A 26,263-nucleotide genomic window follows, 5' to 3' on the forward strand; every position below is an offset into this window, starting at 1 on the left:
CGGCAGCACCAACCACCTTCCCTTCCCTGCCTCCACTCGACCCATCTACGGTACCTTCCTCTGTGCAGATCAAGACATCAGCAAACATGGAGGAACTCGGTCTCCCCATGTCATTCGGCAAGCAGCAGCCCGCTGCCTCAGGCTCGTCGTCACTGCCGCCAAAACCCCCTCCTCCAGCTCGTGGAGAGCCAGGCCAAAGGGGTCCTCGGGGGGTAGTCGGCGGGGGCAAGCGCCGCCGCGGTGGCGGTCGTGGCGGCGGGCACAACGCGCACAACACATACAGCGGGTACAACGCGGGCAGTGGGGCCAACGCACAGCCTGTTTCGACTCGCGGCGAGAACCCAAGCGCAGCGCACGCCGGTGGTCACGGGGACACCGATAACGCTGATGGCGAGCTGAACCCGGGCGTCAAGGTGAGTTTTTTGGTTGCGTGCTGCTTCCGAGCTTTGATATCACGAGCCTCGCGTGCCTCGTGTTTCGTGTCACGGCGGGCGACTAGTGCCTGACCTGGGCGCTGGGCGCTGGGCGATCTGGGCGATCTGGGCGTGCAGACGCACACGCAGAACGTGTTGCGTGCTGCCACAGTTGGGCTCTGGCGGAATCCGCGCGGGCGGGGAGGGACACCGAGAGCGGACAGTGGCACAACCAGCGTCGTTATCTCTCGCACCGCAGTGCCTCGACGCAACGCACCTCGAGCGTAGACGGCAGGCTCGCTCGGTGCATTCTGCACTGACTCGATGGGTGTCGAGAAGTTTCGCCGGCGGCGAGACTTCCCTGCTGGCTGAAGCAGAAGGATCGTGCGCTCCCCACTAAAACCGTTGCGGCACTGGCGGCACTGGCTGCCGCAGGGCAAGGCGTTGGGAGCGATCAGTGCGGCCGCTGCCGCCCCCGCGCTGCCCCCGCTCAGAAGTGTCGCTCAGAAGTGGGGGTGGCACCGGCGGCACTTGGCTCGGGTTCTCTCCTGTCTCTACTCTGCGGTCTTGGTCGGGAGCAGTAAGTGGCCAGTGCAGGGCATGGCGCCGGCGCCGGTTGGGCCTGAGAGGCGTCGTGCACGCCCTGCCCCTCGCTTGCCGATCCAAGCTCGAACATGCCTTCTTCACGAGTCTCCACAAAACTCCAGCTCTGGCCGCAGTTTCAACATTGTCAAACACGAGCTAACGAAAGCAGCGACCACCCACATCGCCAGACCATGCCCGTGGCCGAGGCCGGGGGCGTGGCGGGCGACACGGCGGCCACGGCCACGGCCATGGCGGAGGGCACGGTGCAGGACATGGGGGCAATGGAGGACACGGGGGGAAGGACGATTACACGACGCGGGGATACTTCCAGGAAAGCTTTTGCGAGGATCCGTGGCGCGAGCTGGTCCGCTCGCAATTGCGTTTTAAAAAAAAGCTGGGGCTCGGGCGGTCGACCTGAGACAGAGACAGCTGAGAAGAATAGTTGAATGGTCGTAGATAACATTGTACCGTATGTATCATAGCTGATCTTATCGCCGTGCCTCCTCGCATTTGGAGGCAGCTCGGCCGCAGCTCGGCCGCTTTCGTTAAGAGAAACTGCTGCGCGGCCCTCCTGGCAATGAACGCATTGCATCAAGACCCAGATGCCACACTCGAGTTTACACATTCTGATAAATTCTATACATAAGTGCTGCTGGCTGGTAGTAGCTTCTATCCGTCGTCCCCTCCGCTCATGCACAATGTGGTCTACTTCCGGTTCTGCCCATTGATGGCACGACACCACTGCAGCGCGGTGCTGTGGCTTCCACCATTGAAGTAGTAGATGCTCTTATTGTCGACGACGCGGAGCACGCGGTCGTTGGAGTGTAAGATGCTAGCGGGCTCCTTGAGCGTCGCCATGCGCAGGACGCTGAAGAGGTCGACGGGGCCGTCCCAGCCTGCGTCGTTGCGTTTCTGCACCAGCACCAGCATGTCCGAGCACAGGATCAGCATCACCGCCTTGTCCATCGGCTCGGGCTTGATGAACTCGATCGGAATGACGGATTTCGACGTCGTGATCGTGTTGTCCCCGCTGCCGCTCGGGAGGGAGTAGTCCACCTCGGCGAAGGCCGAGGTCTTCTTCACGACGCGGATCAGCTGCAGCGCTCCGTCCAGCACCAGCTTGCGGTGCGGCTGCACCAGCGGCGAGGGACCGCGCGAGGTGATCCGCTGCTGCCAGTGCAGGAGGCGGAGGCGGCTCTCGGCCTCACGCTTCTCCTCGTTCATGAGCGAGGCGAGGTTGGCAATCTCGTTGATCGCGTCGTCGAGCGCGTCGCTCGGGCCCAGCGACTCGCGCGGCGGCGTGCACATCGCCAGGTCCTCCAGCAGCAGCTTGTACCGCGGTACACGCTGCACGGGCAGAAGCAGGTACGACTCGAGGTTGATCTGCGAGTGGCGCGGGTTCTCCTTGCACTTCTTCAGGAAGTGCTTGACACGCTTGCGCTGGCTCGGCTGCAGCGGCGAGTGCTGCATCGGCTTGCCGTCGCCGACGGGGAGCACAGCCGATCCAATCAGGCCCGCGCCGATAGCAGCAACTCCGATACCCGACGACGGCGACACCTTGGTGCTCGCGGACGGCGACGACCCAGCGACCGGCAACGTCCACGAGCGCATGCGCTGCAGGGCATTGTCAAAGTTGTTGATGTACGTCGAGTACTGCTTCATGTACGCAATGTAAGTGCGGAACACCTCGCCGACCTGGTGGGCGATGCGCGCCGAGATCGTCCCCTCCGAGTCATCACTACCTCGGAGCAGAGGCTCTATCACGCGCTCCAGGGCCGGAAGGAAGTTGTCACGGTGAATGACAAGGATCGACTCGACACCGCCAAACACCACCTTGCGCTCGGCAAGCGGGATCAGCGTCTCGTTCGACTTGGACGAGATGCACTGCGACGCCGGCTGGACGTAGATCGCAATGAGCTCCTGGAGACCGCGGACGTACGTCTTCTCCGTCTCAAAGATCTCCCTAATGACACCGGCGCGCTTTGACTTGTCGTCCTTGAAGCGCTTGACCTGCGTCGATGGCAAGTCAGCAGGATCGACCGCAGTCGACCTTCGCTCGCTAGCGACGCTGATCATTGACTGGCCGCGCATCGAGTCGCGAGTGACACTCTCCATCGTCGGCTGGCGCGACTGCGTCGAGTCCCGCAGGCTGGCATGGTCGGACAGCGGCGAAATCGGGTTGAACATGGCGCCCTCAACGACCTCGAATCCACCATAGGGCTCGAGCGCAGGCAGGGACAGCTCATACAGATCGCGGAGGTAGCTCTTGATCGACTCGAGTCCTCGGGTGTAGCGCGCCTCCTGGTCCATGGCGGCGACCTCCATCTCGTGGTGCGTAGCGGACGACGAAGGAGCGCGGACCGAAGTGCCACGGGCCTCGGGCTCATCACCAAGCGTCTCCATGGCGTTGTCGTCCGTCACAGACGTCGCCGCGTAGGCCGCCTCATGCTCCGCCAGAGTGGCCTGCGGCGCCATTAACGGGGAGAGCGAAGGGATCGAAACACCGTTGAGCGAGGGCGGGCTGGGGTCGATGGGGAGGAAGCTGCGGCGCTTGTTTCGTCGCATGGCCGCCGCGGCGCCGTAAGACGAAGGGGCAAGGTTGTGCGTGTTAAGGTGCGGGAGGCTCGAGGCGGACGTAGAGAGGCCGTTCGGAGGTGAAACAGGGGCACTCTCCGCAGATCCGGGAGTAAGGTTGTGGGATCGCGTGGGAACGACAGAGGTCGACCATCCAGACGTCAAGGTTGGTCGTCGAGGCTTGATGCCGTTCGGAGCCGAATGGGTGTGCGGCAGCGTCGGCATGGACGATAAATTGGCAGCAGCCGAAGCATTCAGCTGCGCCGTGTAGTCCTTCTCCGTCCGCAGACGCGAGATGGACACCTTTCGGAGGAAGCCCCACTTGTGCTTGCCGCCGCCGTCTTCCGAGTCGTCTGGAGTGGCAGCGCCCGGCTGGCCGCCAGGTCCAACGGCACTCTGGACTCGTCGCGACGGTCCCGTACCAGACATGCGCTCAGACGGCGTGAAGATCTCAGACGACGGCTGCGGGTGCGAGGCACTGCGGTTGGGAGCCCTAGAACCGTTAGTCTGCTGGGGCGGCATGACGGGCACGGGCGGTCGGGGAGCTGCACGAGTCGTCCTTAATGACTGAATCGGTCCAGCGGTAGGGGTGTCGTCAATGCCAGCGGCAGGCGTGACCGAACGCGATGGCGTACTAGGCTCGCTAGGGTAGCCAATACCGAGAGACGAGTCATTTGTGAAGGAGCTGGCAGATGAAGCAACGAGGTTCGTCACGGAAGCGTGAGACGATCGAACAGAGCCCATGCTTAACGAGTGAACGGACGACTGGGCCGACGCAGTGCGCGAGTGCGAGGGGTATGGCGAATTCTGGCCCAGCGTCGACGTCAAGATAGGTGCGACAATCGAACGCCATTGCGGGGCGAACGGGTTGTTATCGATACGAAGCGCCTCGAGACGGGTGAGAAGACAGATCCACGACGGCAGGACCACCATGCGATTTCCTCGAATGCAGAGCGTGTGCAGGCTCTGCAACGTCGAGAGCTCCTGGGGAAGGGTCGTGAGCAAGCAGTTGTCGGCCGCAAACAGACGCAGCTGCTGGCAGTCGGCCAGGAACGGAGGGAGCGCACGCAGCGGATTGCCAGACACGTTAAGCTCTTCGAGTGCCGTACAGTGTCTCAGCCCCGTCGGCAAGGTACCGAGGTTATTGTCCGAAACATCCAAAACCACGAGGGTTGTGGACAACACGTCCAGCAGCTGAGGCAGCACGGTCATGATGTCGGGACCAATCCCGGAAAGAAGCAGATGCGTGTAGCGCGGGAGCCGCAAAAGTTCGTTTTCAGACATCCGTGCCAGAGTCGGGAGGCCGCCCATAGCCTCGATCTGCTGGACGTTGAGAATTTTACTCCTGCCATCGTCGACAAGGGCGAGGGCAGTGGGCTCCGAGATGACCGAGTCCCATGGTCGCGGCGACTCGCCCAAGTAACCAAACGAGTTGGCAAAAGCTTGTGATAACCGGTCGCAGCCTGATGCCGAGTCGGTGGTGTCGTCTGTAGACTCTGTCGTCGTCTCAGAGTGACTACGAGCGCGGTTCATAACGGGTGATCGCCAGGATTGAGCATAAACACCTGGTGAAAAGGCAGTACCCGATGTGTTGGAGGTGTCGGTGCAGCTGTTGGCGGAAGCAAGATCAGGCTCCATCACCTGGTGCGAGCGTATCGGCGAGCTCAGGTTGATGTCTGGAACCGGCGGTTGCGGGTGTGTGTTGTCGCTGTAGGCATGGTAGGAGAACTGTCCCGAATACGCGCCCGAAGCGAGGCTCGATTCAGCAGAGGAGTACGCGTTTTGACGCCCAGCATTGGTCCTCATGCGGATGACTCGAGGCTCGGGCTCAAGTTGCTGCTTCCGGTCGAACCGTTCTGTTCCGTACGTGTAGGTAGTGTCTGGGATGGAAGGCGAGCTCGTCGTCGAGTCGACGGTCGAAGAAGTCACGATGCTCAGCGAAGGTTGGCGAAGATCGTCCTCGACGTCGTAATACTCCTGCGAATACACGTCTAGATCAACATCGAGTTGAGCAGAGGGAGACGACGGGTTCGGGCTGGGAGGCTCGTACGGCGCAGCCGTGTGGGGGGTAGGGTCAGTGTACTTGCGCGGCAAGTGAAACACAGGTTCGTCACCGGTCGACGGGTAAGTGCTGTGTGGGCGGCGACTCATGTCAACCTTGGCGGTGCGATACCGTGTGTCGGAAAAGTCGGGTGTGCTATACATGTTGGGCGACCGGGCCAGGCCGCGCAAGTCGTCGTGCACGGGTGGTTGAGGTGGGACTCGGGTAGGCATACGCGGCTTGCTTGGGCCGGCAACAGACTGGTCGTCGTACATGCTGATAGAAGGTTGTGTGGATCTGTGCGATCGGGTCAGCTTTCAACCTTTGCAACACGTCTCTCGTCTCGTCGACGGCCGTACCTGTTTCCTCGCTATCGACGCCACTAAACCAGTCGATGACGCGACGTGCAGAAGGAAAAATCCACTGGACTGTAGACGGCGTGAGCACAGACCCATCGCAGTTGTTCGTTTAAACAACTTACGCTATCTCGTTTCTCTCTGACACCTTTGCACAGATATCTTCAGCGACAAAGATAGATGTGTGGTCCGTCTAGGCACAAGTCAGCGATGGGCGCACAGGACAACGAATCGCGTCGAAATCGGTTGGACGAAGAGAGAAAGTGCAGGGGGAAGAGGTCGGTTTTGGGAGGGAGACCCGGACAGGTAGGGTTCGATGGCTTGGCGGATGAGGCAAGTGCACCGTCGGGCGGGATCGTTTGAAGCGGTGGTTGGAAGATGAGAGTTGTCGAATGGGCAGGGGTCGACAGCAGTAGTGTCATGCAACTGCAGCAACTGCGGCGAGACGAGACGCGCGAACGAGTGTGATGCACGGAGGAGAGGTCAAGTGATGGCTAACTCACCTTTAGTGACTTTGGTGACTGCTGGAATGAAGGTCGATGATTTCAGATGACAGCAGCAACAGAGTCGAGCGGGCCAGGGGCAGCGCGATGATTTGACTGTGGAGCTAACAGCGCAGCTGTAAACAAGAGTGCGGGGGCGGGGAACAAAGCGCGCAGACGCGTAGACGTGCTTGAGCACTGCTTTGGAGGAGAGGTCGAGGGGCGGGGTGAGGGATGCAGTGGGTGGGTTTGAAGGAGCGTTACACGTGTTGGTTGGTCGCGATTGTCACGGCGCGAGACAATTGCTTGGATGTATGCAAGACGAGGCGTTTGTTTGGTCGTTATTCAGTTGATTGGGAGGATCGAGGAAGAGGGAGAGGGAGAAGGGGTCGATTGCTAGAATGCCAGCTAGCTCGGGCGTACAGAGTCGGAGTCGGAAGTCGCAACTGATAGACGGACAGACGTGGTTTGGATGCAGGTGTCAGAAAAGGTTGGACGTCGTCTGGGGTGGATGAACGGAGGGGTAAGGAGGGCGATATGAAAACTGCCTCCGTTGAGTGAATGAAGCAGGGGTGATGGCGGCGGGCGAGGGTGCGTCGAGTGAGTGAGTGCAGAGTAGTGAGGGTGATGGGAGTCGAGAGAGAGATGCTTGGGAAAGAGTCCTTCCTCCTGTAGGATCGCAGAGAAGGGGGCAGGAGATTAGGAGGGCAGGACCTGGACAGGACCTGGCTGGCACCTTGGTCAGGTCGAGGTGCGTGAGCGTGAGGAGTGCAGGAGTGCAGGGTGGTGAAAGGAGGGTAAAGGCAGGGGTCGAGGTCGCGTTCGCGGGGGCAGGGGCCGAGAGCGCAGACAGCTCGCAGAGAGGGTTGAAGGCGTGCGGGCAGGGTAAAGCTCTTTACTTGAGCGACTTGCCGATACGTTACTGGCCGGCCGGGTTCAGAGCCTGGGGTCCATGGGGGTCCTGGCCTCGCTATCGAGGTTCCAGCCTACAACTCTAGCTCGTCGCCTAACGTAGCAATCGTCAGGTCTGGGACGTGCCGTGCCGTGACTGTATTCCGTAGCACCGTTTGTTCCTACGAGTCTCGCTGATATTTCTTTTGCGCAGAACAATCACTGACTCGTTCCGGCAGACATCGAATCAACGCGAGCGTGCAGCGCGTGCATGGCACACTCCCATTCACTTGTACCTTTGTGTGCACGATACGAGGCGTCCCCGCAAAGGTGAGTGCATGGCGTTGGCTTATGGCGCACTGCATGTCCTCGACTCGCGACCGGCAACCCCGATCCCACAACCCACGGAGCATCAAACCTGGTCCGCGAAAGGAGGTTCGCTGGTTGCTGAGCAGCGCGGGCAGGGCGGGCAGCGCTGGTGCTAGCGTGTCTTATGTTTCTCTGTTGGTATGCGTGGGATGCCGTAGATACCGGGTGCAGTCAGGGCGCGACAGGGCATTTAGACTGAGTTCCAAAACACACAGAGGGAGACTCCCTGATCCTTCCAGGCCGGGGCGGAGGCGCGCGGCGCGCAGGCATGGGGTCAGAGCCGGGCAGTCGCGCAGTCGCAATGGTCGAGGCGCGAGCCAGCGCGAGCAAATGTCCTCAGGGCCATCTCAGGGCCAGATGGAGAGCGCTAGAACCAAAACCAGCAACTCGTAGCGCGCCTGATGCCGGCCCTGTCTTGCATGGACGAGCCTACCTCTGTATCAATGTAGGCTCTTCATGAACGCAAGTACACAGGCAATGAGACATGTCCCAGTTGGATCTTTGATGATGATCTAGCGGCGCTCGGTGTTGAGCGCGGACGGGCGGCAGCAGGCGGGCCGAGCTGCTGCGTCTGTGTGTCCGACTGCGTCCAGGCTTATGAACTGCGGCGGGGCTTTCTCGCGACTCGACCAGTTTCACGAGCAGGGGTGCGCCGTTCCACGTGCGAGTGTGCCAGCTTCAGCCTCTGGGCGCTCTTGGGCGCAGCCAGGCGGCCAGGGTTGTCTCCGCTCAACCTCTCCCTTCATTTCGCAGTTGCGTGCTGGCCTCGACGAATGTGTACAAGTGCTCGTGTGAGGCACCAGGTCCCCCGCTCATTCAATCCTGCAAACGTCCTGTCTGTTTGTCTCTTCGACTCGCCGGCCAGAGCGCCGACGAGCCGATGTCCTGGCGCCTGTACACCTGTGCCGCCCGCTAGTGGAAACATGAATATGCATGAACAGGTCCGAACGCCCCGACGTCTGGACCGCCGACGCCGCCGTTCCTGTATCTGGAACGCCCGGAAACTGGCGCCGCGCCGCGACGCCGCACTCGGATTGGAAGGACGCTACGGGCCGGAAGGCGTTGGCCGCACAGGCGCGTAGAGCACACAGAGCACACAGAGCACACAGAACACTCGGAAGACGGCCAGACGGGCAGAAGCGCGAGCACGGCGGCGCAACGTTACGCCATATCGATGTTCTCGAAGCTGACGAGCCTTGGGAGACAATTAAGTACCAATGTTCAGTGACAAGGTGGCAAGGTGACAACGTCACTAGTGGTACTGGGTCTCCGTCTTGTCACTGGTCACTGGTGCCTTGGCAGGCTGGCAGGCTGGCACGCTGACTGGTCTCGAGCTACAAAGGTGACGAGTGGCACCCACACCGCGCCAAGCAACGTGCCGAGCCACAATGCTGCGACCTGTGACCTGTTACATGCAACAATTCCAACTCGCCTTACCCCTCCCGCGACCAGATCCGGATATTCACCACTTCCGGACTGAGTGCGACTGAGTGCTCGGAGTACGGCTACGACGGAGAATGTACGGAGAGTGGGTCGAAGCCAAACGGCCACTGTCGACATTCAGTTGAGCCTATCCTTCTGCGACTTCTCGCACACGAGGCGCGTAACGGGCCTACGCAGACACGTCAGACCACGTTCTTGGCCATGCGCGGATATGCTTGGTGACAAAGTTTTGATAGAGTTGCCGCGGACTTGCGAGCTGATCATCACAAGCTCGAGAATAAGGGAGGCAAGGGAGGCAAGGGAGGCAAGGGAGGCAAGCTCGGCGCTGAATTCCCACTTCAGGCTTCGAGCAGGCTTCGAGCAGGCTTCGAGCAGGCTTCGAGCAGGCTTCAAGCAGGCTTCGAGCAGCAGCACATCTGGGCATCTGGGCCACTGACCACGCTCTTGTACTCTCGCGGTCATTACTGGACGTCGCCGAAGGCACTCAAGGCACTTGAGGCACAGCTGAAGGCACATTGCAGGCAAGTGCGGAGTTCCTGCGGCCAAACATGCAAACCTTGATCCAACTTCTGCAAAGAGCCACGAGAGGCACGCCTCACATAGCCAGGTCACCTAGACAGGCGGGCTTGGTTCACCCAGCCCAGCGACTTGGGTACGCCTACGGCACCTACGGCAACTCGCCAGGTACATCTCGGCGTATTATGGCAGCCGCGGACAAAACCCAGCACACGGGCACTTTGTTGTCTTTACGTAACTGCGCCGATCGAGTGTTTCGTGCATGTGAAGGTGCAAGCTGCCTCGCTGGTGCGTGCTGGGCGCGTGGCATGACGTCAAGACGAGAGCGAGCGTGAGGTGTAGTCTGGCGTGATCTGGTCAAATGCATTAATGAGTGTGGCGGTCGGCTTGGTCTGATCGTCGACAGCGCTGAGGATGGCTATGCCAGGGGACGCGATGGACAGATCTGCGTGTTACCTTGCCAGGAGCCAGCGTTGTCATCAGTGTAGATTTGTGGAAACCCTAGGCAGATACCGAAAGTTGGGAGTGGCGCCGATGGAATGATCGCCTATGAGAAAGACGACTTAGATTGCGAGCAAGTGAGGATCGGGCCGGAAAACAAGCCAGTGGATTCGCATCGATGTATTCTGCCAGGCCAAGAGCTCGCCATGCAGCAAACTCGATGTGTTCAGGTATTGGATGCCACTCTGTTCTCCCAACGACGCCTTGTTGATACGGCCAGCTGCAGCGAAGCGGCCCCATCAGTGCGCGGATGCCCTGAGGTCGGCAAAGGTTGTGCAGCTGTAAATTACTGTCTGATCTGTGGAAGAGCAGGAATGAACTGCCCTCTCCGGCCACTGGAAGTCTATGCACAGAGAGGACTGCGGAAAAGCACTGACGTCTGACCGTATCCGCATATGCCATTAACAGGCACTCATTCCTACCCGAAGACATTCTCCGGGGCAGACAGAGTAGTGCGCCTTCGTGGCGAGACTTGTGCGATGCTCGTGCAAGAGCAAGACTGCAAATAGTAGTCCGGTCAGGTGGCAGACTTGCTGAAGTCGGTCCTAGGTGGTCGGCATCGCCTAGGCTCGTGTATGTGCCACAACGCTGGAACGGGACCGACGGGAAGCCGCTCGTCATGGAACGGCAATGGAGATCGACAAGTGAGACAAGGCGATCAGACTGCGTGCTTCCGCGGTTGAAACCTCCGATACGTGTGCAGACTTGTGTCATCGTGCCGCGGATGCGGCAACAGGAGCGGGCGATCGCGGGCGAGTCGTACGCGCCGCTATGAGTACAGAATGCACTCTGGGTAATGCGGCTACAATGAAGGTTCCCAACGCCACCCTCTCGGCCTGGTACCGTTACGCTGGATGACTCGAGTCGGGAAGGTTTCGCCCACTCCTGCTGCCCTGCCGCACTGTCCCACGCCCGCTTCTCTCATCTACGAGTGTGCTAAGAGGGTTGCAGATTAGGATTCTACCGCGACCCGTATCCGTTCGCCATCCGTGACGAGCCGCTGCTGGGTCGAACCCTCTCGTCCTACCCTCTCCCTTCCACTTGCTCCTCCCAACTCTGGGTGCGTCCGTGGGCTGCCCGATGAGGCACTTCGTCGCAAACTGGCACCGCCACTCTCAGCCTGACCCAGCACCCTGTCAAGGATCCGCTTCGTCCTGTAAGATCGGCGTCGGCAACCACAACACCCTCCCGGCTGTCATCTGCGACTAGTCTCGGCTGCTGTGACGTCAGATTCAGCCGCGCGTTAGTAACTGCTCATGTCCAGTCGAGTAACGGTTATGCATAACTCGATGTGTCCTCCAGGCAGCGGTTGAAGCTGGTGGGGTTGATTTGTCGGTGGTAAACTACTTGATATTGAGATGGTTACTCCTACTCCATGCAGATTGCAGATTGATTTGATATTGTAGTGTAGTGTTGGGTGGTTGGCTGCTGGCTGCGCTGCTAGCATGCTAGTATGCTTGTTGAGCTGGCTGCTGTTGTGCGGGCGTTAATAAATGCGTGCCCGCGGTTGTCGGTCAGGTCGATTCGTACGTTACTAACTTGCAAAACAAACAACAAAATGATGTCGAGATCGAGATGAGAGAGCGAGAGAGACGAGTCGGTCTGATACGAGGGAAATTGGGGTACGTTGGTACAAATACAATTGTCGGCAAGAGAGCAAGGAGGAGATTGTAAGAGCGTAGAGTGGGAGACTTCTAGAAGTCGTCGAGGTCCGGCTGCGGCAGCGAGCCAGAGGCAGGCGAGTTGTGGAACGTGGGTCCAGCGTACTTCGGCCCAGCGGTCATCGGCATCTTGTTGATGCGGGGGAACTCGCCAACGATCGGGAGGGTAATCGCGTCGGTATGGGGTACTGGTACACGGGGCGGCGTCTGCGGAGCATGTACAGGTACAGGCGCATGCTGCGCACGGTTGTTCGCGTAAAAGTTGGTCGTGTCGAGATCACAGGAGGCTCTAGGTTTCGCATTGCGGGTCTTCTTCGCAGGCTTCGATGGCGTAGCAGACGGCGAGTCGAGCTGCTGCCAGGTGAGCTGCTGGCCGCCGACGGGCGCAGGCATATCCCACTGCTTGTCGGCAAGGAAAGAGGTGGGTAAAGACTTGGACAGATCGGAAACGTCCAAGGGTTCCGCACGCGGAGGAGACTTGCGGTTGTTCTTGTTCTTGGTCCGGGTACGCTTCTTGTCGTTCTGCGCATTCTGAGTCTGGGGGATCGGCAAGAGGCCAGGCTGGAGACGAGACTGTTGCTGGGGAACCTTGGAGACTCCCAGAATGTCAAACAGCTCCTCGTCTTCGTTTGGGGTAGTTTCGGCAGTATCCGTGTTGCTCACGGAAGCATTCTTCCGGGCGTCTGCCCTCCGGCGGCCATGGTTACGCTTCCTGGGAGACGATTGATCCTTGACAGCTGGGTCTGCGGGCATCCTTGGTCGTGGGTGGTGGATGTGGGCGGGAGCAGGGTTGGGTGACGGAGAGTGAGAGTGAGGATGAGAGTGGGAGTGGAATTGCTTGGCGTTCGGAGGTCTTGAGAGGAGTGCAGAATGACTCATGCTGAACATCAGCGTCGTCGAGAGTGTGGATGGTACAATGGATAGGTGACAATGGTGGATATGGAGAAGAGAAGATGCGGCGGCGACGACGACTCAATTCACGCCACCCAAGCTGTGTGCTGTGTGCTGTGTGGGAAGCGAAGAGCCTGACACTTGCATCTTTGCCCACGTGACAGTTTCAGGGACACTTTTCCCAAACCGTCCGTCGTTGTCCGAGTCCGAATTCTGATTTCACTGACAGAGTGACTTTTGAGATCGCAGCACCCGTTCCCACCGACGACCGCGACATGCTCTAGTCCAGGATGCTGGCAAGATCATGGCGCATAACGGCACCTGCGCCAACACACGCCTCGGTACTGTACCGCCGTGTACACGACGATAACGGCGCCGGGCCGTCACGCCCTCGACCTGCTTCCAAGCGACGGGCTCGTGATTCCAGCCGCGAGCTGCGCCGGTTACTGCCGACTCTTCACGATGGTGTCTACGGCTCATATGGCGGCTTGATGCGAGAAATCGAGAAGAACGGCTTCGACGAGGACCGCCTTTCTTCGCTCGACCGGCATGTCATTCTTCATCACATTATCCGCCGAAGTAAGCGAGGAGGACCGCTAGCAATCCAAGCTGCCGCCGAGTTCATGAAAGGGGACGCGACAATTAGGGATCGCACGATGAGCGTCATCTGCTACAAGAAGAATCACACCGTGCGGAAAGTGAAGAAGGTACCGATACAGGCGATATCGAGCACGCAGCAGCCCTCGATTGAGGATCAGCAGCCACTCCAGATCCCTCCAAGACTGGCGGAAGTACTCGTACTTCTGGAGACAATGCAACGTCGGCATTTGACCAGACCGAAAACGCTTTACGACCTCGTTATCCGGCAAGCTGTCGCCGAGGATAGACCAGACATTGCAGCCAAGGCGTTCGTCGGCCTTGTCGAGGACTGGATTATTGAGGGCCGGATAGCTGAAGGTGCAGACCCAGAGGACTTCTACCGTGGTGGCGGCCCTCCCCGTCACAAGCCAAAGAGCACGCCACTTCACCAGCTCTGGTTCTCTGGCGTTCGAACCTGGCGGTGGCCCGGTGAGGCACTCAGCCCGCACGACCGTTTGGATCTCTGGCACCCGCAACATCATGCACTGGACGAGCGTCTGCGAGGCTTCCCGATGCCTGTTCCGACAAGCCCGCCGAGTTTAGTTCCCCACCCGACCTCAGACCTCCTGGAGCTCATTCTTGAGTCCTTGGACATGGATCCGACAACTGTGCATCCGAGACAGTACGCCGCGACAATGCGTGCTTTGGCTATCTTGGCCAACACGATCCTCTCCCGCACCCTTCCGATCAACAACATCCCGCCACTCCTTGCCATGTTCTCCAAGGCCAACATGTATCCCCTGGTATACCCGGAGAGTTTCACGGAGGAGCCGCGGTCGAATGCTTGGGCATACACAGCCAACACGCAGGCTCATGTCGCCCTCGTTTCGCTCATGCTCTCCCCGCCCAACTACTCTCAGGCGGCGGAGATGACCGAAAAGCTGTCGAGGCGCGCGCAGGAGAAGAAGAAGGAAGAGGGGCCGGCACAGTACATGCTTGGGCCGCTGTCATGGCGTTCGTGCCTCGTGCTTATCAAGTACGCGGCAGCGCAGCTGAAGCAGCCCTCAATGGTCACCCGCGTGGTGGCATACATGCGGTCAACATTCCGGGATTGGTCGCCGACGGCGCTGAACGTCTTCTTCCGCTCTTCAAATCGCTCGGGACAATACGGGTATGCGCAGAACGCCGACGACGCTCTCTTCGGTGGAACGACCATTGGCCGCCGAGGCTCGAGCAAGGACGATCTCGCAGCCATGCCGAACATGGATTCGGTCATTGCTCTCATCAAGCACCTGCAGTCGACGGAACAGATTGATCGTCTCGTCAAGCTCACTTATGCGCTGCATCCCTTCCTGCAGTCGGTCCGCGGCGAGAATGGCGACCTGCGTCCCGAAGTTCACCCGCTGCCTGAGTACGTTGCGCTCGTAGAGGCACTGGGCTCGGTCGGCAAGGTCAACCTCGCGCAGCGAGTATTCGGCCTGGCCCTGCACGCCGAGAGCAGTCTTGTCGGCCAATTCCGCCGCGAAAACCCCGGCACCCGCGAGCCGCAGGAAGTCTACCTCCCGCTGCCGATCTTCACCGCCATGATCCGCATGTTCGGCGCGGAGGCTGGCCGCGGCCGCGGCGAGAACAAGCAGCGACGCGGCTGGTTCGTCCCCGCCGAGGACGTTCATCTCTCGCGCACGGCGGCGGCCGAGTCAATGATCCTTCGCATCCACAAGCGAGTCATGACCCGCTACCGCGCCGGCGCCGGGCAGGAGGGTCGCATCGTACCCGACGAGCGTTACCTGAACGCCGTGATCCGTGGCATGCGTTTCCGTTGGCATCTCGAGGCGGAGGACGCCGCGCGGCCGCTGCCCGCGCAGGCCAAGGCCGATCTCGAGAAGTTCTTGGGAAACGTTGCCGAGCTCGGTCTCACTACCCCGCCCGGTCTGGTATCCAAGTTTAAGACTGGCACGATCGAGGGCCCTACCGTCTTCGAGACGACGGCACCCTTCGGCCCTGCCGCCCCACTCCCCACCAGCCCTGAGCTCGTCAAGATGGCCCTCGCTGCCGTCGAGGAGGAGCGCCAGGCCATGCTTGAGGACGAGTTCGAGGAACTCGTCACCGTCCCCGACACTTCGGAGAGGCGCCGCGCCCTCCAGCATTAGTAACATCAGCATTAGCATCAACATTTGAGTTCAGTACAGTAGCATAGCATCCATGCATTATCACTCTGGTCTAGTCTTTTCAAGCGTACATCCCTTGCCTCTAATTCTATCGGTACAAACCCTCTTGCCGAACGTACTCGCCGACGCCGGGTGCGCAGAGACGCTCAGCCAGCTCCCAGTTGCCCTCTTGGACGGCGCGTCGAATCGCAGTCGAGCTGACTTCGCCGACAGCCTCGATGAAGCGCACGTTCCCCTTCTGAGCCCAGTCGCGGATCTTAGGGTGCTCGTTGAGGACAGCGTCAGCGTCAGCGCCGCGAGCACAGCAGACCAGGTGTGCCCGCTCGAAAAGATGATCGAGAGCCCTGTCCATGTCATCGTAGTACTTCGGATCGAAAACTCTTGTGAGCGTATCCGTGCCGACGAGGAAGGTGAGGTGCGAATCTGGGAAGTGCTGCGCGAGGTGGTCGGCCTTCTGTGCAAATGTCGGAAGCGCTAGCAGCGCCGCGCCCGTCTCCTGTCCTGAGCCGCTCATGTGATCAGCGAGCAGGCGCATCATCTCTGATCGCTGCTCGGTCGTCGCATCCGTGCTGCCGGGGACTTTGTCCGCGTTCCGCGGGGAATAGAGCAAGAGGCGGGCCGTGTAATTCACTCGCTCACAGCCGGGATGTCCGGGGAAAGAAGAAGAGGCAATCGCATGATGCGCTGCTGAGGGCGGGTTAAAGGACGAGTCGAGGATTGCGAGGTGCCCGCCGCCCACGCTGACGGGGCGGAGGAGCTCGAGCATCGGAGCAACGAAACGGCGCACGGTGGAGAATGTGGATGGTCTAGTTGAGAGATCAGGTGGAGGTCATACCCGAGAGCCGAGATAGTGGATCGTGGCCTGCCACTTGATCATCCGTAAGTTACCTAGCAGCCCGCACAGTCGTGCTTCCCAAGTCATTCAAAGGCCCCTGTTCGAATGCCTGTCCACACAGCACTAGGCATCGGGTAGCCACCTCAGAAGCATTGCGTTGTCCAGGCCACAGCGGTAACATTGAACTGGTGACCTGCTCTGCGACGTAGGCGGTTGCGGCGAGGCACGTGACGGTCCAGTAGGTCTGCCTTTCAGAGCTTCTGCTTCTTCCCTCGTTATCAGATAAGAGGGCAGACGAGCATGCAAGCTCTCAGCCTGCATACGTACCTTGGGACGGCTCCAAAGGTATATCATGCTTGAAGAGTAGTAGTCGGACGGACGTTAGAGGCATTCGGAATCGCCTCGCGGCGCAAAGCCCGTCGATGGCAAAGCGCCAGGCACGGGTCATATGAACTCCGAAACAAGCCCTGCTCGCCTCGATAACTGACCTCCACCAGACGATCTGCAGGCGAGGGGAGATGACACATGTCCGCAGTACGAGCGTCCGAATTCACATCCGCATTCTACCTCTTGTGACCTCCGCCAGACGACGAAATGAGCATCCCAGACAGTGCGGACCGCGGGCGAAGACTCGACCACCAGCAGCGAGCTGTGAGTGACAGTTCCCATGGCCTTCGTCACCCTCTTGCCCATCCTTCTCTCACCCAAGGAAAGTGAAGAGGCACGAGTCCAGTCAGCCACTGGAAGGAAGACGACGCTCAACGAACTCATGCAGAGAGCTGGAGCTACTTCGATTGGAATAGCATAGCTGACGAAATAACAGTACCAGCTGCAGGTTGTCGGAGGACTGCAGGGTATGGGTCGGTGGACGGTTTACGGTCTTCTCGGCGTCGGAGCCATGCACGCTTTCTGGCCCCTGTTCCGAAAGCAGACGTGGGCGATCAAGGCGTTCCTCGTGACGAGCTGTGAGTTACATTAGTCACTGGTCAGAGCTGACAGTATAGCAAGTATCTTCGGGCTCTGTATCGGTGCTGGTGAGTAGTATTTTTCTTGTTTTTGCGCAACAGGAGAGCGGTGAATTCCTCACCGGATGTGCGGCCCGGACCCACCGGAACGACATGAGTCCGAGCACTTCGGAGTGAAGACAGCTCTCGATAAGGATTGCACAGCTAACATATTACAGAGGACAACCTGCTCCGATACGAAGCCCAGCAGCGAGCAACAGAAAACGCATTGCGGCGTGAAGCGCGCAATGCCCTCGCGCTGAAGGGCATCATCGCTACTGAGGGCGAGATCCGCAAGTGGCTCAAGGAGCAGGAGGCGGAGCGACGGGCGATTTCCGAGGCGCGGGCCAAGGTTGCGATCGAGGCGATCGACGCTGGCGACGCGGCCGAGTCGGCCGAGGCTGGAAACGTTGCGCGCCTCGCGACTGCCTTCCACGAGAAGCGGGACCAGGCTCGCACCCAGAACACGACGCAGGAGGTTTCCGAGCTCGCCGAGGCGATCAAGAAGACGCCTGGATCTGTTGAGGTCGACACCTCTGCTCCTGTGCCGGCACCCGAGGAGCCCGCCGCAGAGAGCAAGTAGAGCTCGTTCTCACCTCCCTCTTCGAATAGCCACCCCACTCCCCAATCTCACAGCAACCTGATCAATCATAACATTCATACAGATGTACTACAGCACACATTCTAATCTATGACAGATGCTCTACTGACGACTCATTAGCTTTCAACTAATAACGATCCGTAACCGTGCCAGCTCTCTGGATTACGTGCCCACTTCATCTCCTCCCACGTCTTACTCCTACGCCCCGCCTTGCGCCTTAGCGTCTGCACGAGAACCTTTGCCGTGTCTCTCGCGAGCTCTCTGCGCCCATAAGCCGCATGAATCTGGAACAGGATCTCGATGGGATAGTCCAGGTGTATCTCAATCCTCTCCTTCTTAAGGAGGTGGACGACGCTGCTGATTTCTTCGACTATGCCTGGTTCGCACGCGAGCACGTTGATACCCTGCGTCGTACGGACGCTCTCCCAGCGCACGAGCAGGTCCATGATGCGCTTCCTGTTCTTGTCCGACTGACGCCCCGTGACAACGTCGACATCGCACCCGGGGCAAAGACAGTGGAACTCGTGCAGCTCGCGCAAGATCTGCCGCCGCTTCGCACGCGAGTTGAGCAGGTCAAACTCGTCCACATAGGATGCCCTGATCTCTTCGCCCTCTTTGATGTCACGGAGCGCCATGAGGTCTGTCTGTCAGCTCTGATCATCAGGCAAATAGCTGCAGGGCTCTGATCATTCGTCAAGTAGCTGCAGGGGCACACTCACATCGCTCTTGCGCTTCATTGTCCCAGTACCAGTGAGAGTTGGGACAGCACGAATGGTTCGTGCGCGAGATGTACTCGAAGATGGCGGACTGGTCCTCGCCATTCGGCCCCGTGTGCGGAATGAAATTGGTCGAGATCATGCCGACGAACGGGTCCTCCGACTCAGTCGTCCAAGGGAAGGAGAGACAGATACGACGCTCCTCGTCGCTGAGCGCGTCGAACAGTGCGGGGACGCCCGAGATGTCGCTGTCGGTCACGATCAGAAGCGGCGACTCGTGCACAATGACTTGCCCGTTCTTGATATCGCTCGTCGCGCGCAGCCCAAAACCTTTTCCGCTACCCACTGCGCGCGGTCCACGAGCAATCCGCCTTTCGCCGCCCTCGACGAGCACTTCGTCAAGACCGTACAGACCCTCGATCTTCTCGTACACTGGTGCCCTGCGGGGGCCATAGTAGTACAGCTCGCAGAAGCGCTCGTCCGCACGAGATCGCTGGCGCACCACCGGTACCGTGGGCCGAGTGGCGGACAAGAGGCGTAGGTCGGGGTCCTCCTCATCCTCGATCACGATCGGTTCCGCTGCAGTAGACACGGGCACGGGAAGGTCACGGCGCCTTCGTCGTCGTGCCTGTTCGGGGCTGACTGGGGGTGGAGCCGACACCAGACCAGATGAACCTGACGGCCTAGCAGTCGCGATCGGTGAGTCGGGGACAGGTATCGGTGGTGCGTTCGACGGCGGTTCCGGGAGTGCCTCGTCGTCATCGTCGTCCGCTATGACGATCGGTTCGGTCGAGGCGGGCGTTGAGCTGTTGCGTGCCAAGGGAGATGCACGCGCCGGAGTGCTGCCTGTACGGGGCGACAAGTGGGGCGCACTCGTCGATGTGAGGAGCACGCTGGTGCGCGTGACCTCGAGCTGGTTCAGCGGTTCCTCGATGCCTGCCTCGAGACCCGTGACGGCGGGGGAGAGGCCATTCCGGGTATCGCTGCTGTTGCTGGGGCTGCCGCTGGGTTCACTGGCAGTGACCTCGCTGGTGCCGCGGAGTTCGCTGCGTGGTCTGTTCTGCGCCTGTCGATCGGGTGAGGGTGTCGGGACCGCGGACTGTCCAGTCAACAGCCATCCGAGCTTCTGCAATCGCTTCAGCTCTTTGCGTTCTTTCCGTTCTTTGCGCTCCTTCTTCTTGAGTTTGTGAAGGCGCTTCTTCTCCTCCCAAGACTGCAAATTCGTCTTGGCCTTCTTCGCGCGGTGCTGTGTCGCATTGTGGTCCTCGAAGTGTGGCGTTGACGTGCTGGCGGCCGGACTAGGGTGCGGTTGTCGACGCTCAGGGGGTATCACAGACGTCGACATGGCGAGTACGGGCCGCCTTGATCATCATACAATGACCATGCGTCGTTCGAGGGCGATGGAATCGTGGTTGTTGTAATGTTGGATAGACTAGTTTCTGCGATCAGGACCACCTCGTTGGGTTAGTTACACTCAGGGGCACGGGTGTCATGTGGGTCACCTATCTCCGGCCAATGGGGCCCAGCTGGGAACGTCAGACCTGTCGCGCTCTCGATCGCATCGCAAACAACAATAGTCAGTGGATGCCGGAGAACAAGGCGCAGACTCAGCATCAGCCATGAACCACTCCATCACACGTATGGTCCTGGAGTAACGAACAAAAAGAACGACCCCAGTTCAATGGCAAAAGAATTCTCCGCCAGGGAGTCGAACCCTGCTCTATCGCGAACTTTCTAATCAGATGATGAGAACTCTCTCTAATGAGAGGCGATTATACTAACCGATATACTAGCGAAGATCAATCCACTGGATTTGGCCCAATCTGGGGCTACGGCATACTACGTCCGCTACGCGACACTAAAGGGCGTACACCTGAAGTTCCCAGACGCGGTATGCATTTCTGAAACACAGTCTGGCGGATGCCATCCGTTGGCGGTTGGGCGCCAAGCGCGCCAACATGGTATATAAAGGGTCGCGCATGATTTCAGTTGCTGGTGAACTGTTTGCAACCTCCATTCCATCGTTCCCATGTCATTCTTTACGACGGCAGAATGCACCTCATGGGGTATATGTTCATGCAATGCTTTGTCTATGCGCTATGTGTCTACCCGGTCCTCATCCCTGGCAAATGTTAGTGAGCTCCGCCGCCACGCTCGGGGGGAACGTGAAGGCAGAGGTGAGGCTGGTGCCGAACCTGTCGACAATGGTCCTGATGCCGTCGTCAATGACGTCGGTGACCTTGCCGATCTGTTCCCGGACACCGTCGCTGGCGGAGTCGGAGACCTTCGGCGCCTCCTTCAGCAGCTTGGTCTGCAGGGTTTGAGCGCCCCAGCGAACGCGAACGAGAGCCTCCAGCGTTGCGGGGAGAACGACCTGAACGGCGCCGTACTGGTCCTCGGTGGCAGAGGCGCAGGTCATGGTCTTGAGGACTGTCGTTAGCTTGAACTTCCATGTTCTTGAGCTTACTGTCAACGACCCGCTTGAAGCGGTCAAACTCGGGCACACCGTTGAACACCCGTCGACGCGCCCACTCGTTACCAGCCCAGTTCTGGTAGCAACCCCGCACGTCCTTTACCCAGCGGAGGACGGGGCCGATGACCGGCAGACCCAGCGCCCACTGCTCAGCTTCCTTGACGGGCTTCTCAGCCTTCTTCAGGAGCGTGACCTCCTTCTCGTGGATCACGTGCGCAGCATCACGTATCGGCGCCGGTGTCGGACGGGGGGTGGTCTCCACGATGGTCGAGACGAGCGACTGGATGCCGCTCTTCTTGGCGGGCGGCTTGAAGATGTTGCCGCTCTTCAGCGTTACAGTGTGCATGTCCGGCTGAACAGGGGCAGAGGGAACCTCCTTCTTGGCGGGTTTGCCATCGGCCGTCAGGGTGCTGTACACGCGGCCGAGCTGGATGATCATAACGCGGTACAACTCATGAGTGAGCGAAGGCTTGCCGGGGTCGGCGAAGAAGATGGCGCGCTTTTTCTTGGCGTGGACAATGCGCTGAATCTCCATTACCGTGTGGTCGAGATAGAAAGGGTCCTGGCTCTTCATAGCCTCAAGCAGGTACGCCTCGGGGTTCAGAGGCGACTTGCGAGTGAAGCTCGCAAAGTTCAGCGGCTGGGTCATGTACGTGTCCAGCACCGCGAGGGTGGGCTTCAGAATGACCAGCAGCGCGATCTCGGACACAAAGAGGTACCATCCCAGAGACCAAGACACGCTCGAGCGCGACGTCTTAGCAAAGTTGAGGACGAAGGGACGAGAGAAGCTGACGTACGAAACCAGCCAGCGCCACGCAACGCCGCGGAAGGTTCGGTAGAGTGCGGTGAACGCCAACGTGAAGGTGGCGGAGGCAGCGAGGTCACCCCAGAACGGCCCGGAGAAGCACTCGACAATCTCGTTCTTAACGGCGTCAGTGAAGTTGACATTGGTCTTCTTGGGCCACTGCGCGTAGTTCGTGTCCTTAACAAGATCACGCAGGGCGAAGAGAACAGCGAAGCAGAAGTTGCCGAAGACCAGGAACCACAGACGCTCGTTGCCGTGGTGCGGGGCGCGCTTCGTGGGCTCAAGAAGTGCCAGGTTGGAGTCTGGCTTCAGATTGTTGACAAGGCAGCTGTAGAAGAAGGTGAACACCACAGTGCACCACGCATAGCTGAAGAAGATAGCCAGCGAAGGGAGCGAGAACAGTGTCGAGAAGCCCATGCACAACCGAGACGGAGGCGACTTGAGGTGAGGAGGTTCTGAGAAGGTTAGCATTTGCCCCTATGGCTGGGCTTGCGCAGACTCACTCAAGATCCATTGCTGGCGAACACGCAGAACCCAATGGATGGAGGCAACATACAGCACCGGACCCGCGAGGATAGTGAGCAGGCCAGACAAGAAAGAGTACCTGAGACCTGATGTCAGCTTGCAGCTACCTTGGTGCTATCTCACCCAGAAGGAGGGCCGGGGTAATGGCAAACGACAGAGTCGTGATCACGGCCGCGCGAACAATGAGGTTGAGGGAGCGCGATCGCAAGAATTTCTGTACGTCAGCTCGTCGCCGACCGCCTAAGCTGCATTGAAAGCTGAGTTAGGATTCCCGCAGCGGCGCAGAAGCTGTTTCTGATTACAAGCCTTTGCAAGCGGCTTGGATCCACTGCAGCCCAGCATTGCCTCAGAATGCTTCGAACTCGCACGCTGTCTACCCACCCTGTAATGCGCATTAATTCTGGCGAGAGGCTGGGGTCAGTTACGGTGCAAGCTGAACTAGCTTACCTCGACAGGTTTCACCGGCCTTACCGACGCCGCTCCTGTTGCCACGACCGTTGGCATTTTTGCGTGCAGCTTCCGCCGAGAAGGTAGGAAGCAATGGTGTGCAGTGTCTGGGGACGCTTGATTGTTGACCTGGGCTTGATGTTTTCGTTCGTGACGTCGGTGCAGCGTAGGCGTGCGAGGCACCAAATAACGGCCGCAGCGATTGACAGGCCTAAAGGAGCACGTGGACTAACCCTGGCGGGATGGGTCTGTGACGGCGGCTGCGGTGGAGGTAGGTCCTCCAGACTTCGAGAGAGTTCCAACCATCGCCGCCGACACGTCGCGACTGACTTGATAAACGACAGAGGTCGCCAACACGAAGACAGGCAACCAAAAGCAAAATGCCGCTGAACTATTCCAAGTGGGACAACCTTGAGGTGAGTTGGGGTGGAATGTCGAGGTGGTGGGAAGGTGTGATGGCGCTGACGTCAAGCTCTCTGATGACTCGGACATCGAGGAGCACCCCAACGTCGACAAGCGCTCCATGATCCGATGGAAGCAGCGCGACATTCACGAGAAGCGTGAGGCCCGCAAGCTGCTCATCAAGAAGCTGCACTCTGAGCTCGACCTGAACAATGTCCTGCGTCCCCGCATCCAGTCCGTGATTGATGGCGTCAAGGACAAGGGCGTCGACTACTACCGCTCGGTCCAGCGGCGGATCAAGGAGCAGCCGTCCGACGAGAAGCCCGACACTGGTGCGCCGAACCAGCCGACTTACGACATGATGCTCGGCCAGCTTCTCAGCGACTTGTGGCGCGAGTCTGCGTGGCTTATCGACGGTGACGCCAAGGTTGAGAACGGCGTCGTCACCAAGGGTGGCAAGAGGTTAGAGGAGAAGGACGGCGCGCCCGCCTGGTCGAACGAGGCGACGATCCCGGACGGCAAGAAGGAGGCGATGGCGAAGACGCTGCTCGAGCGTCTCCAGTACCACATTGCCGAGCTCGACAAGCGCTCCGAGGCTGTCAAGAAGGAGGTTGCCAAGGAGGAGGAGGAGATGAACAAGAAGATCACGAGTGACACGATTCACGACGGCTTCTCAAGTTCCGCGGTCAACAAGAGCGGACCGAGCCCGCTCGACAAGCCCAAGCCTAAGACTGCGCCGAAGAAGGAGACGGTCGAGGAGATTGAGGTTCTGAACCCGGGTGCTAGCGTGAGTTGAGGTGATATCGCAGTCAGCTGACAAGCAGTCAAGCAGTGCCGTGTCGAAGCCTGCTGCAGACGAGATTGACGAGGACGACGTTCCGAGCCTGTCGACTTCTGCCCGGAAGTTCGCCAACATTCCGATGGGCGACTTCGAGGCCTCTTACCGTTTCATACAGCAGGACCCGTCTGTGCTGTCCGAGTCGACGCACGATGCTCTCCTGCTCGAGGCGTTCTCGGCGGAGCGTCGCGGGGAGAAGGACCTGGCGAAGCGTTGCGTTTACCAGTCACTGCTGGTGAACTACTGCCGCGAGCTTGGCCGCGACGGTGTCGCGCTCTTCTTCCAGCGCATGATCCAGAAGAACCCAAAGTCGCTCAAGATGTTCGCGGACGACTTTAACCGGACGTACAGCCATGTCGAGCGGCGATCGAAGGAGCTGGCCGAGGAGGAGGGCCCGGCGGAGCGTGAGCAGATCCAGCTCGTCGCCGAGGACCCGAACATGAAGATTGGCTTCAACATTCCCGACGGCCCGCCGCCGGCCGAGCTGCGCATCGAGGGCGAGGGCGCGGAGGAGCTCGACATGGAGCAGGTCCGCGCCTTCCTGCAGCACAAGTGGGAGCTGTTTGAGAGCTTCCCGCCTGCGTTCAAGGACGCGCTCAAGACCGAGTCCCTCGACGAGGTCAACAAGCAGCTCGGCAAGATGTCTGTCGCTGACGCAGAGGACGTTGTCGAGAAGCTCCAGGAGGGAGGCATGCTTAGCTTCTCCGAGAGCGGCGTCCGCGACATGACCAAGTAGATAAAAGCATAGCGCGTAGCGTATAGTGTGTATGTATAGCCTGCAGCATTACGTAGCAACAGCTAGTTGATCATGCTGGGTATCTCGGTGGATGCTCAGGTCATGTCCGTCGATCGCTAGCGGAAGCAATCAGATAACAAGACATGAGCTGCCTCCACCTCTCTCGCAGGCCGCATTTCATCATCGCCTAACTCCAGTTCCATGTCCTACGTGCCCGTCCACGAGCGCGTCAATCCGCCAGAGTACCCCACCTACGCCGACAGCATGAGCGACAGCGAGCGGAGCGTTCCGGAGGGTCCGTCTAAGAAGCGGCGGAGGGAGGAGCATACCCCCGAGGTGGACGGGCGACACGCCGCGCCGACCCCGCCGCCAGCCTCTGGCTCTGGCTCCGGCTCTCGGACCGACCACGGCGCACCCGAACCTGCTCCTCCTCCGCCAGCAACATCGGGGATCAGCCCGAGCATATTCGGCATCGCGCCGCGGAACGAGGTCACGCGCGTCGTGGGCGACTTCATCATGCGGTTCGGGAAGGGCAAGCCGAACCTGGAAATCGAGGTGAAGCTGGGCACGGTGTGTAATCCTGGTCGTGAGTGGAATGCTCTTGCGCAGCAGCTGTAATTAGGGGCGGGACAGCTAACGGGTACAGCGGAGAAACGCCGCGTCCGCCTCCCCGCGCTGAGCGAGACGCTCCTCCCGCCCGACTATCCCTCTACCTTCTCCTCAACCATGTCGAAACAGCAGCACGCGTCGATCAACAATCTGCTCAACAGCGCTGTGCAGGATTCGCGCGGTGCAGTGCGATTCTCGCGCGAGCAGCATGTCGACAGTCTCTATCCCCCGCCTCCGGGACTCTTAGAGTCTATAGGGCACCACGGCAGCCACAACGACAAAGTGCGTGTCAGCACGGACCGGGGCGGAAACGTCGTCGGCACGATAGTCAAGACGCGTCTGGCCGATCTGAACGTCTACTCGCCCGGAGAGTGTTTCGACTGGCGCGTCAGCCTGAGTACGGAAACGCCAGTGCAGTTTGAGCCGAATAGCCAGCCCGTCAACGTGCGCGAGAAGGACCGCGCGGTTTATCGCGCAGACACGTGTCGCGTTGACCTCACTGTTGTCACTTCGCGGCAGGGGAATAAACAGCCCTCCCTCAGCTATGAGCTCGAGATTGAAGTGCTCGACGCACCGGGGCTTATTGCCGAGGGAGAGAAGGAGGAGAGGGGCGAGCCAAACGTGTTTGACGAGGTGCTCCAGAGCGTGCTGGATACGGCGCGGTTGATTATCCGCAATGTTTAGTGGAATTGCGAGGGAAACGGGGATGGGACGGAGGAAGAGGAGGAGAGCTGGTGGCCTGTGGACTGAGCAGAGTTGCCTGAGGGCAAGAGGAGAAACCCACGTCTATGCATTTTCCTTC

General features: G+C 59.6%; 9 protein-coding genes and 1 non-coding gene across 10 annotated transcripts; 4 read left to right on the plus strand and 6 right to left on the minus strand.

Moving 5' to 3' along the window:
- Positions 1-1,703: 1,703 nt before the first annotated feature.
- On the minus strand, positions 1,704-5,888 carry A1Q1_07757 (grfA protein; the record flags this gene model as incomplete). The annotated part of the gene is made up of 1 exon (XM_014326769.1): positions 1,704-5,888. The coding sequence occupies one exon, from the start codon at positions 5,886-5,888 to the stop codon at positions 1,704-1,706; it is 4,185 nt and encodes a 1,394-aa protein (XP_014182244.1).
- Positions 5,889-11,865: 5,977 nt separating this feature from the next.
- On the minus strand, positions 11,866-12,585 carry A1Q1_07758 (uncharacterized protein; the record flags this gene model as incomplete). The annotated part of the gene is made up of 1 exon (XM_014326770.1): positions 11,866-12,585. One exon carries the CDS (start codon positions 12,583-12,585, stop codon positions 11,866-11,868), a length of 720 nt encoding a protein of 239 aa, XP_014182245.1.
- Positions 12,586-13,013: 428 nt separating this feature from the next.
- On the plus strand, positions 13,014-15,452 carry A1Q1_07759 (uncharacterized protein; the record flags this gene model as incomplete). Its single annotated transcript, XM_014326771.1, has 1 exon — positions 13,014-15,452. One exon carries the CDS (start codon positions 13,014-13,016, stop codon positions 15,450-15,452), a length of 2,439 nt encoding a protein of 812 aa, XP_014182246.1.
- Positions 15,453-15,558: 106 nt separating this feature from the next.
- On the minus strand, positions 15,559-16,236 carry A1Q1_07760 (uncharacterized protein; the record flags this gene model as incomplete). Its single annotated transcript, XM_014326772.1, has 1 exon — positions 15,559-16,236. One exon carries the CDS (start codon positions 16,234-16,236, stop codon positions 15,559-15,561), a length of 678 nt encoding a protein of 225 aa, XP_014182247.1.
- A 663-nt stretch (positions 16,237-16,899) lies between these two features.
- On the plus strand, positions 16,900-17,892 carry A1Q1_07761 (uncharacterized protein; the record flags this gene model as incomplete). Its single annotated transcript, XM_014326773.1, has 4 exons — positions 16,900-16,956; positions 17,129-17,270; positions 17,310-17,339; positions 17,489-17,892. 4 exons carry the CDS (start codon positions 16,900-16,902, stop codon positions 17,890-17,892), a joined length of 633 nt encoding a protein of 210 aa, XP_014182248.1.
- A 134-nt stretch (positions 17,893-18,026) lies between these two features.
- Positions 18,027-19,971, minus strand: A1Q1_07762 (uncharacterized protein; the record flags this gene model as incomplete). The annotated part of the gene is made up of 2 exons (XM_014326774.1): positions 18,027-18,550; positions 18,630-19,971. 2 exons carry the CDS (start codon positions 19,969-19,971, stop codon positions 18,027-18,029), a joined length of 1,866 nt encoding a protein of 621 aa, XP_014182249.1.
- Positions 19,972-20,319: 348 nt separating this feature from the next.
- Positions 20,320-20,425, minus strand: A1Q1_t158. The gene has a single exon. It is a non-coding gene; the product is annotated as a tRNA-Glu (tRNA).
- Positions 20,426-20,742: 317 nt separating this feature from the next.
- On the minus strand, positions 20,743-22,824 carry A1Q1_07763 (uncharacterized protein; the record flags this gene model as incomplete). The annotated part of the gene is made up of 4 exons (XM_014326775.1): positions 20,743-21,056; positions 21,094-22,359; positions 22,408-22,508; positions 22,811-22,824. 4 exons carry the CDS (start codon positions 22,822-22,824, stop codon positions 20,743-20,745), a joined length of 1,695 nt encoding a protein of 564 aa, XP_014182250.1.
- Positions 22,825-23,256: 432 nt separating this feature from the next.
- A1Q1_07764 (hsp90 co-chaperone Cdc37) lies at positions 23,257-24,852 on the plus strand (the record flags this gene model as incomplete). The annotated part of the gene is made up of 3 exons (XM_014326776.1): positions 23,257-23,292; positions 23,349-24,065; positions 24,124-24,852. The coding sequence occupies 3 exons, from the start codon at positions 23,257-23,259 to the stop codon at positions 24,850-24,852; spliced, it is 1,482 nt and encodes a 493-aa protein (XP_014182251.1).
- Positions 24,853-25,053: 201 nt separating this feature from the next.
- A1Q1_07765 (polynucleotide 5'-phosphatase) lies at positions 25,054-26,145 on the plus strand (the record flags this gene model as incomplete). The annotated part of the gene is made up of 2 exons (XM_014326777.1): positions 25,054-25,438; positions 25,499-26,145. The coding sequence occupies 2 exons, from the start codon at positions 25,054-25,056 to the stop codon at positions 26,143-26,145; spliced, it is 1,032 nt and encodes a 343-aa protein (XP_014182252.1).
- Between the last annotated feature and the right edge of the window lie 118 nt (positions 26,146-26,263).

Source organism: Trichosporon asahii, assembly GCF_000293215.1.
Source record: "Trichosporon asahii var. asahii CBS 2479 unplaced genomic scaffold scaffold00017, whole genome shotgun sequence".
Lineage (NCBI taxonomy): Eukaryota > Fungi > Basidiomycota > Tremellomycetes > Trichosporonales > Trichosporonaceae > Trichosporon > Trichosporon asahii.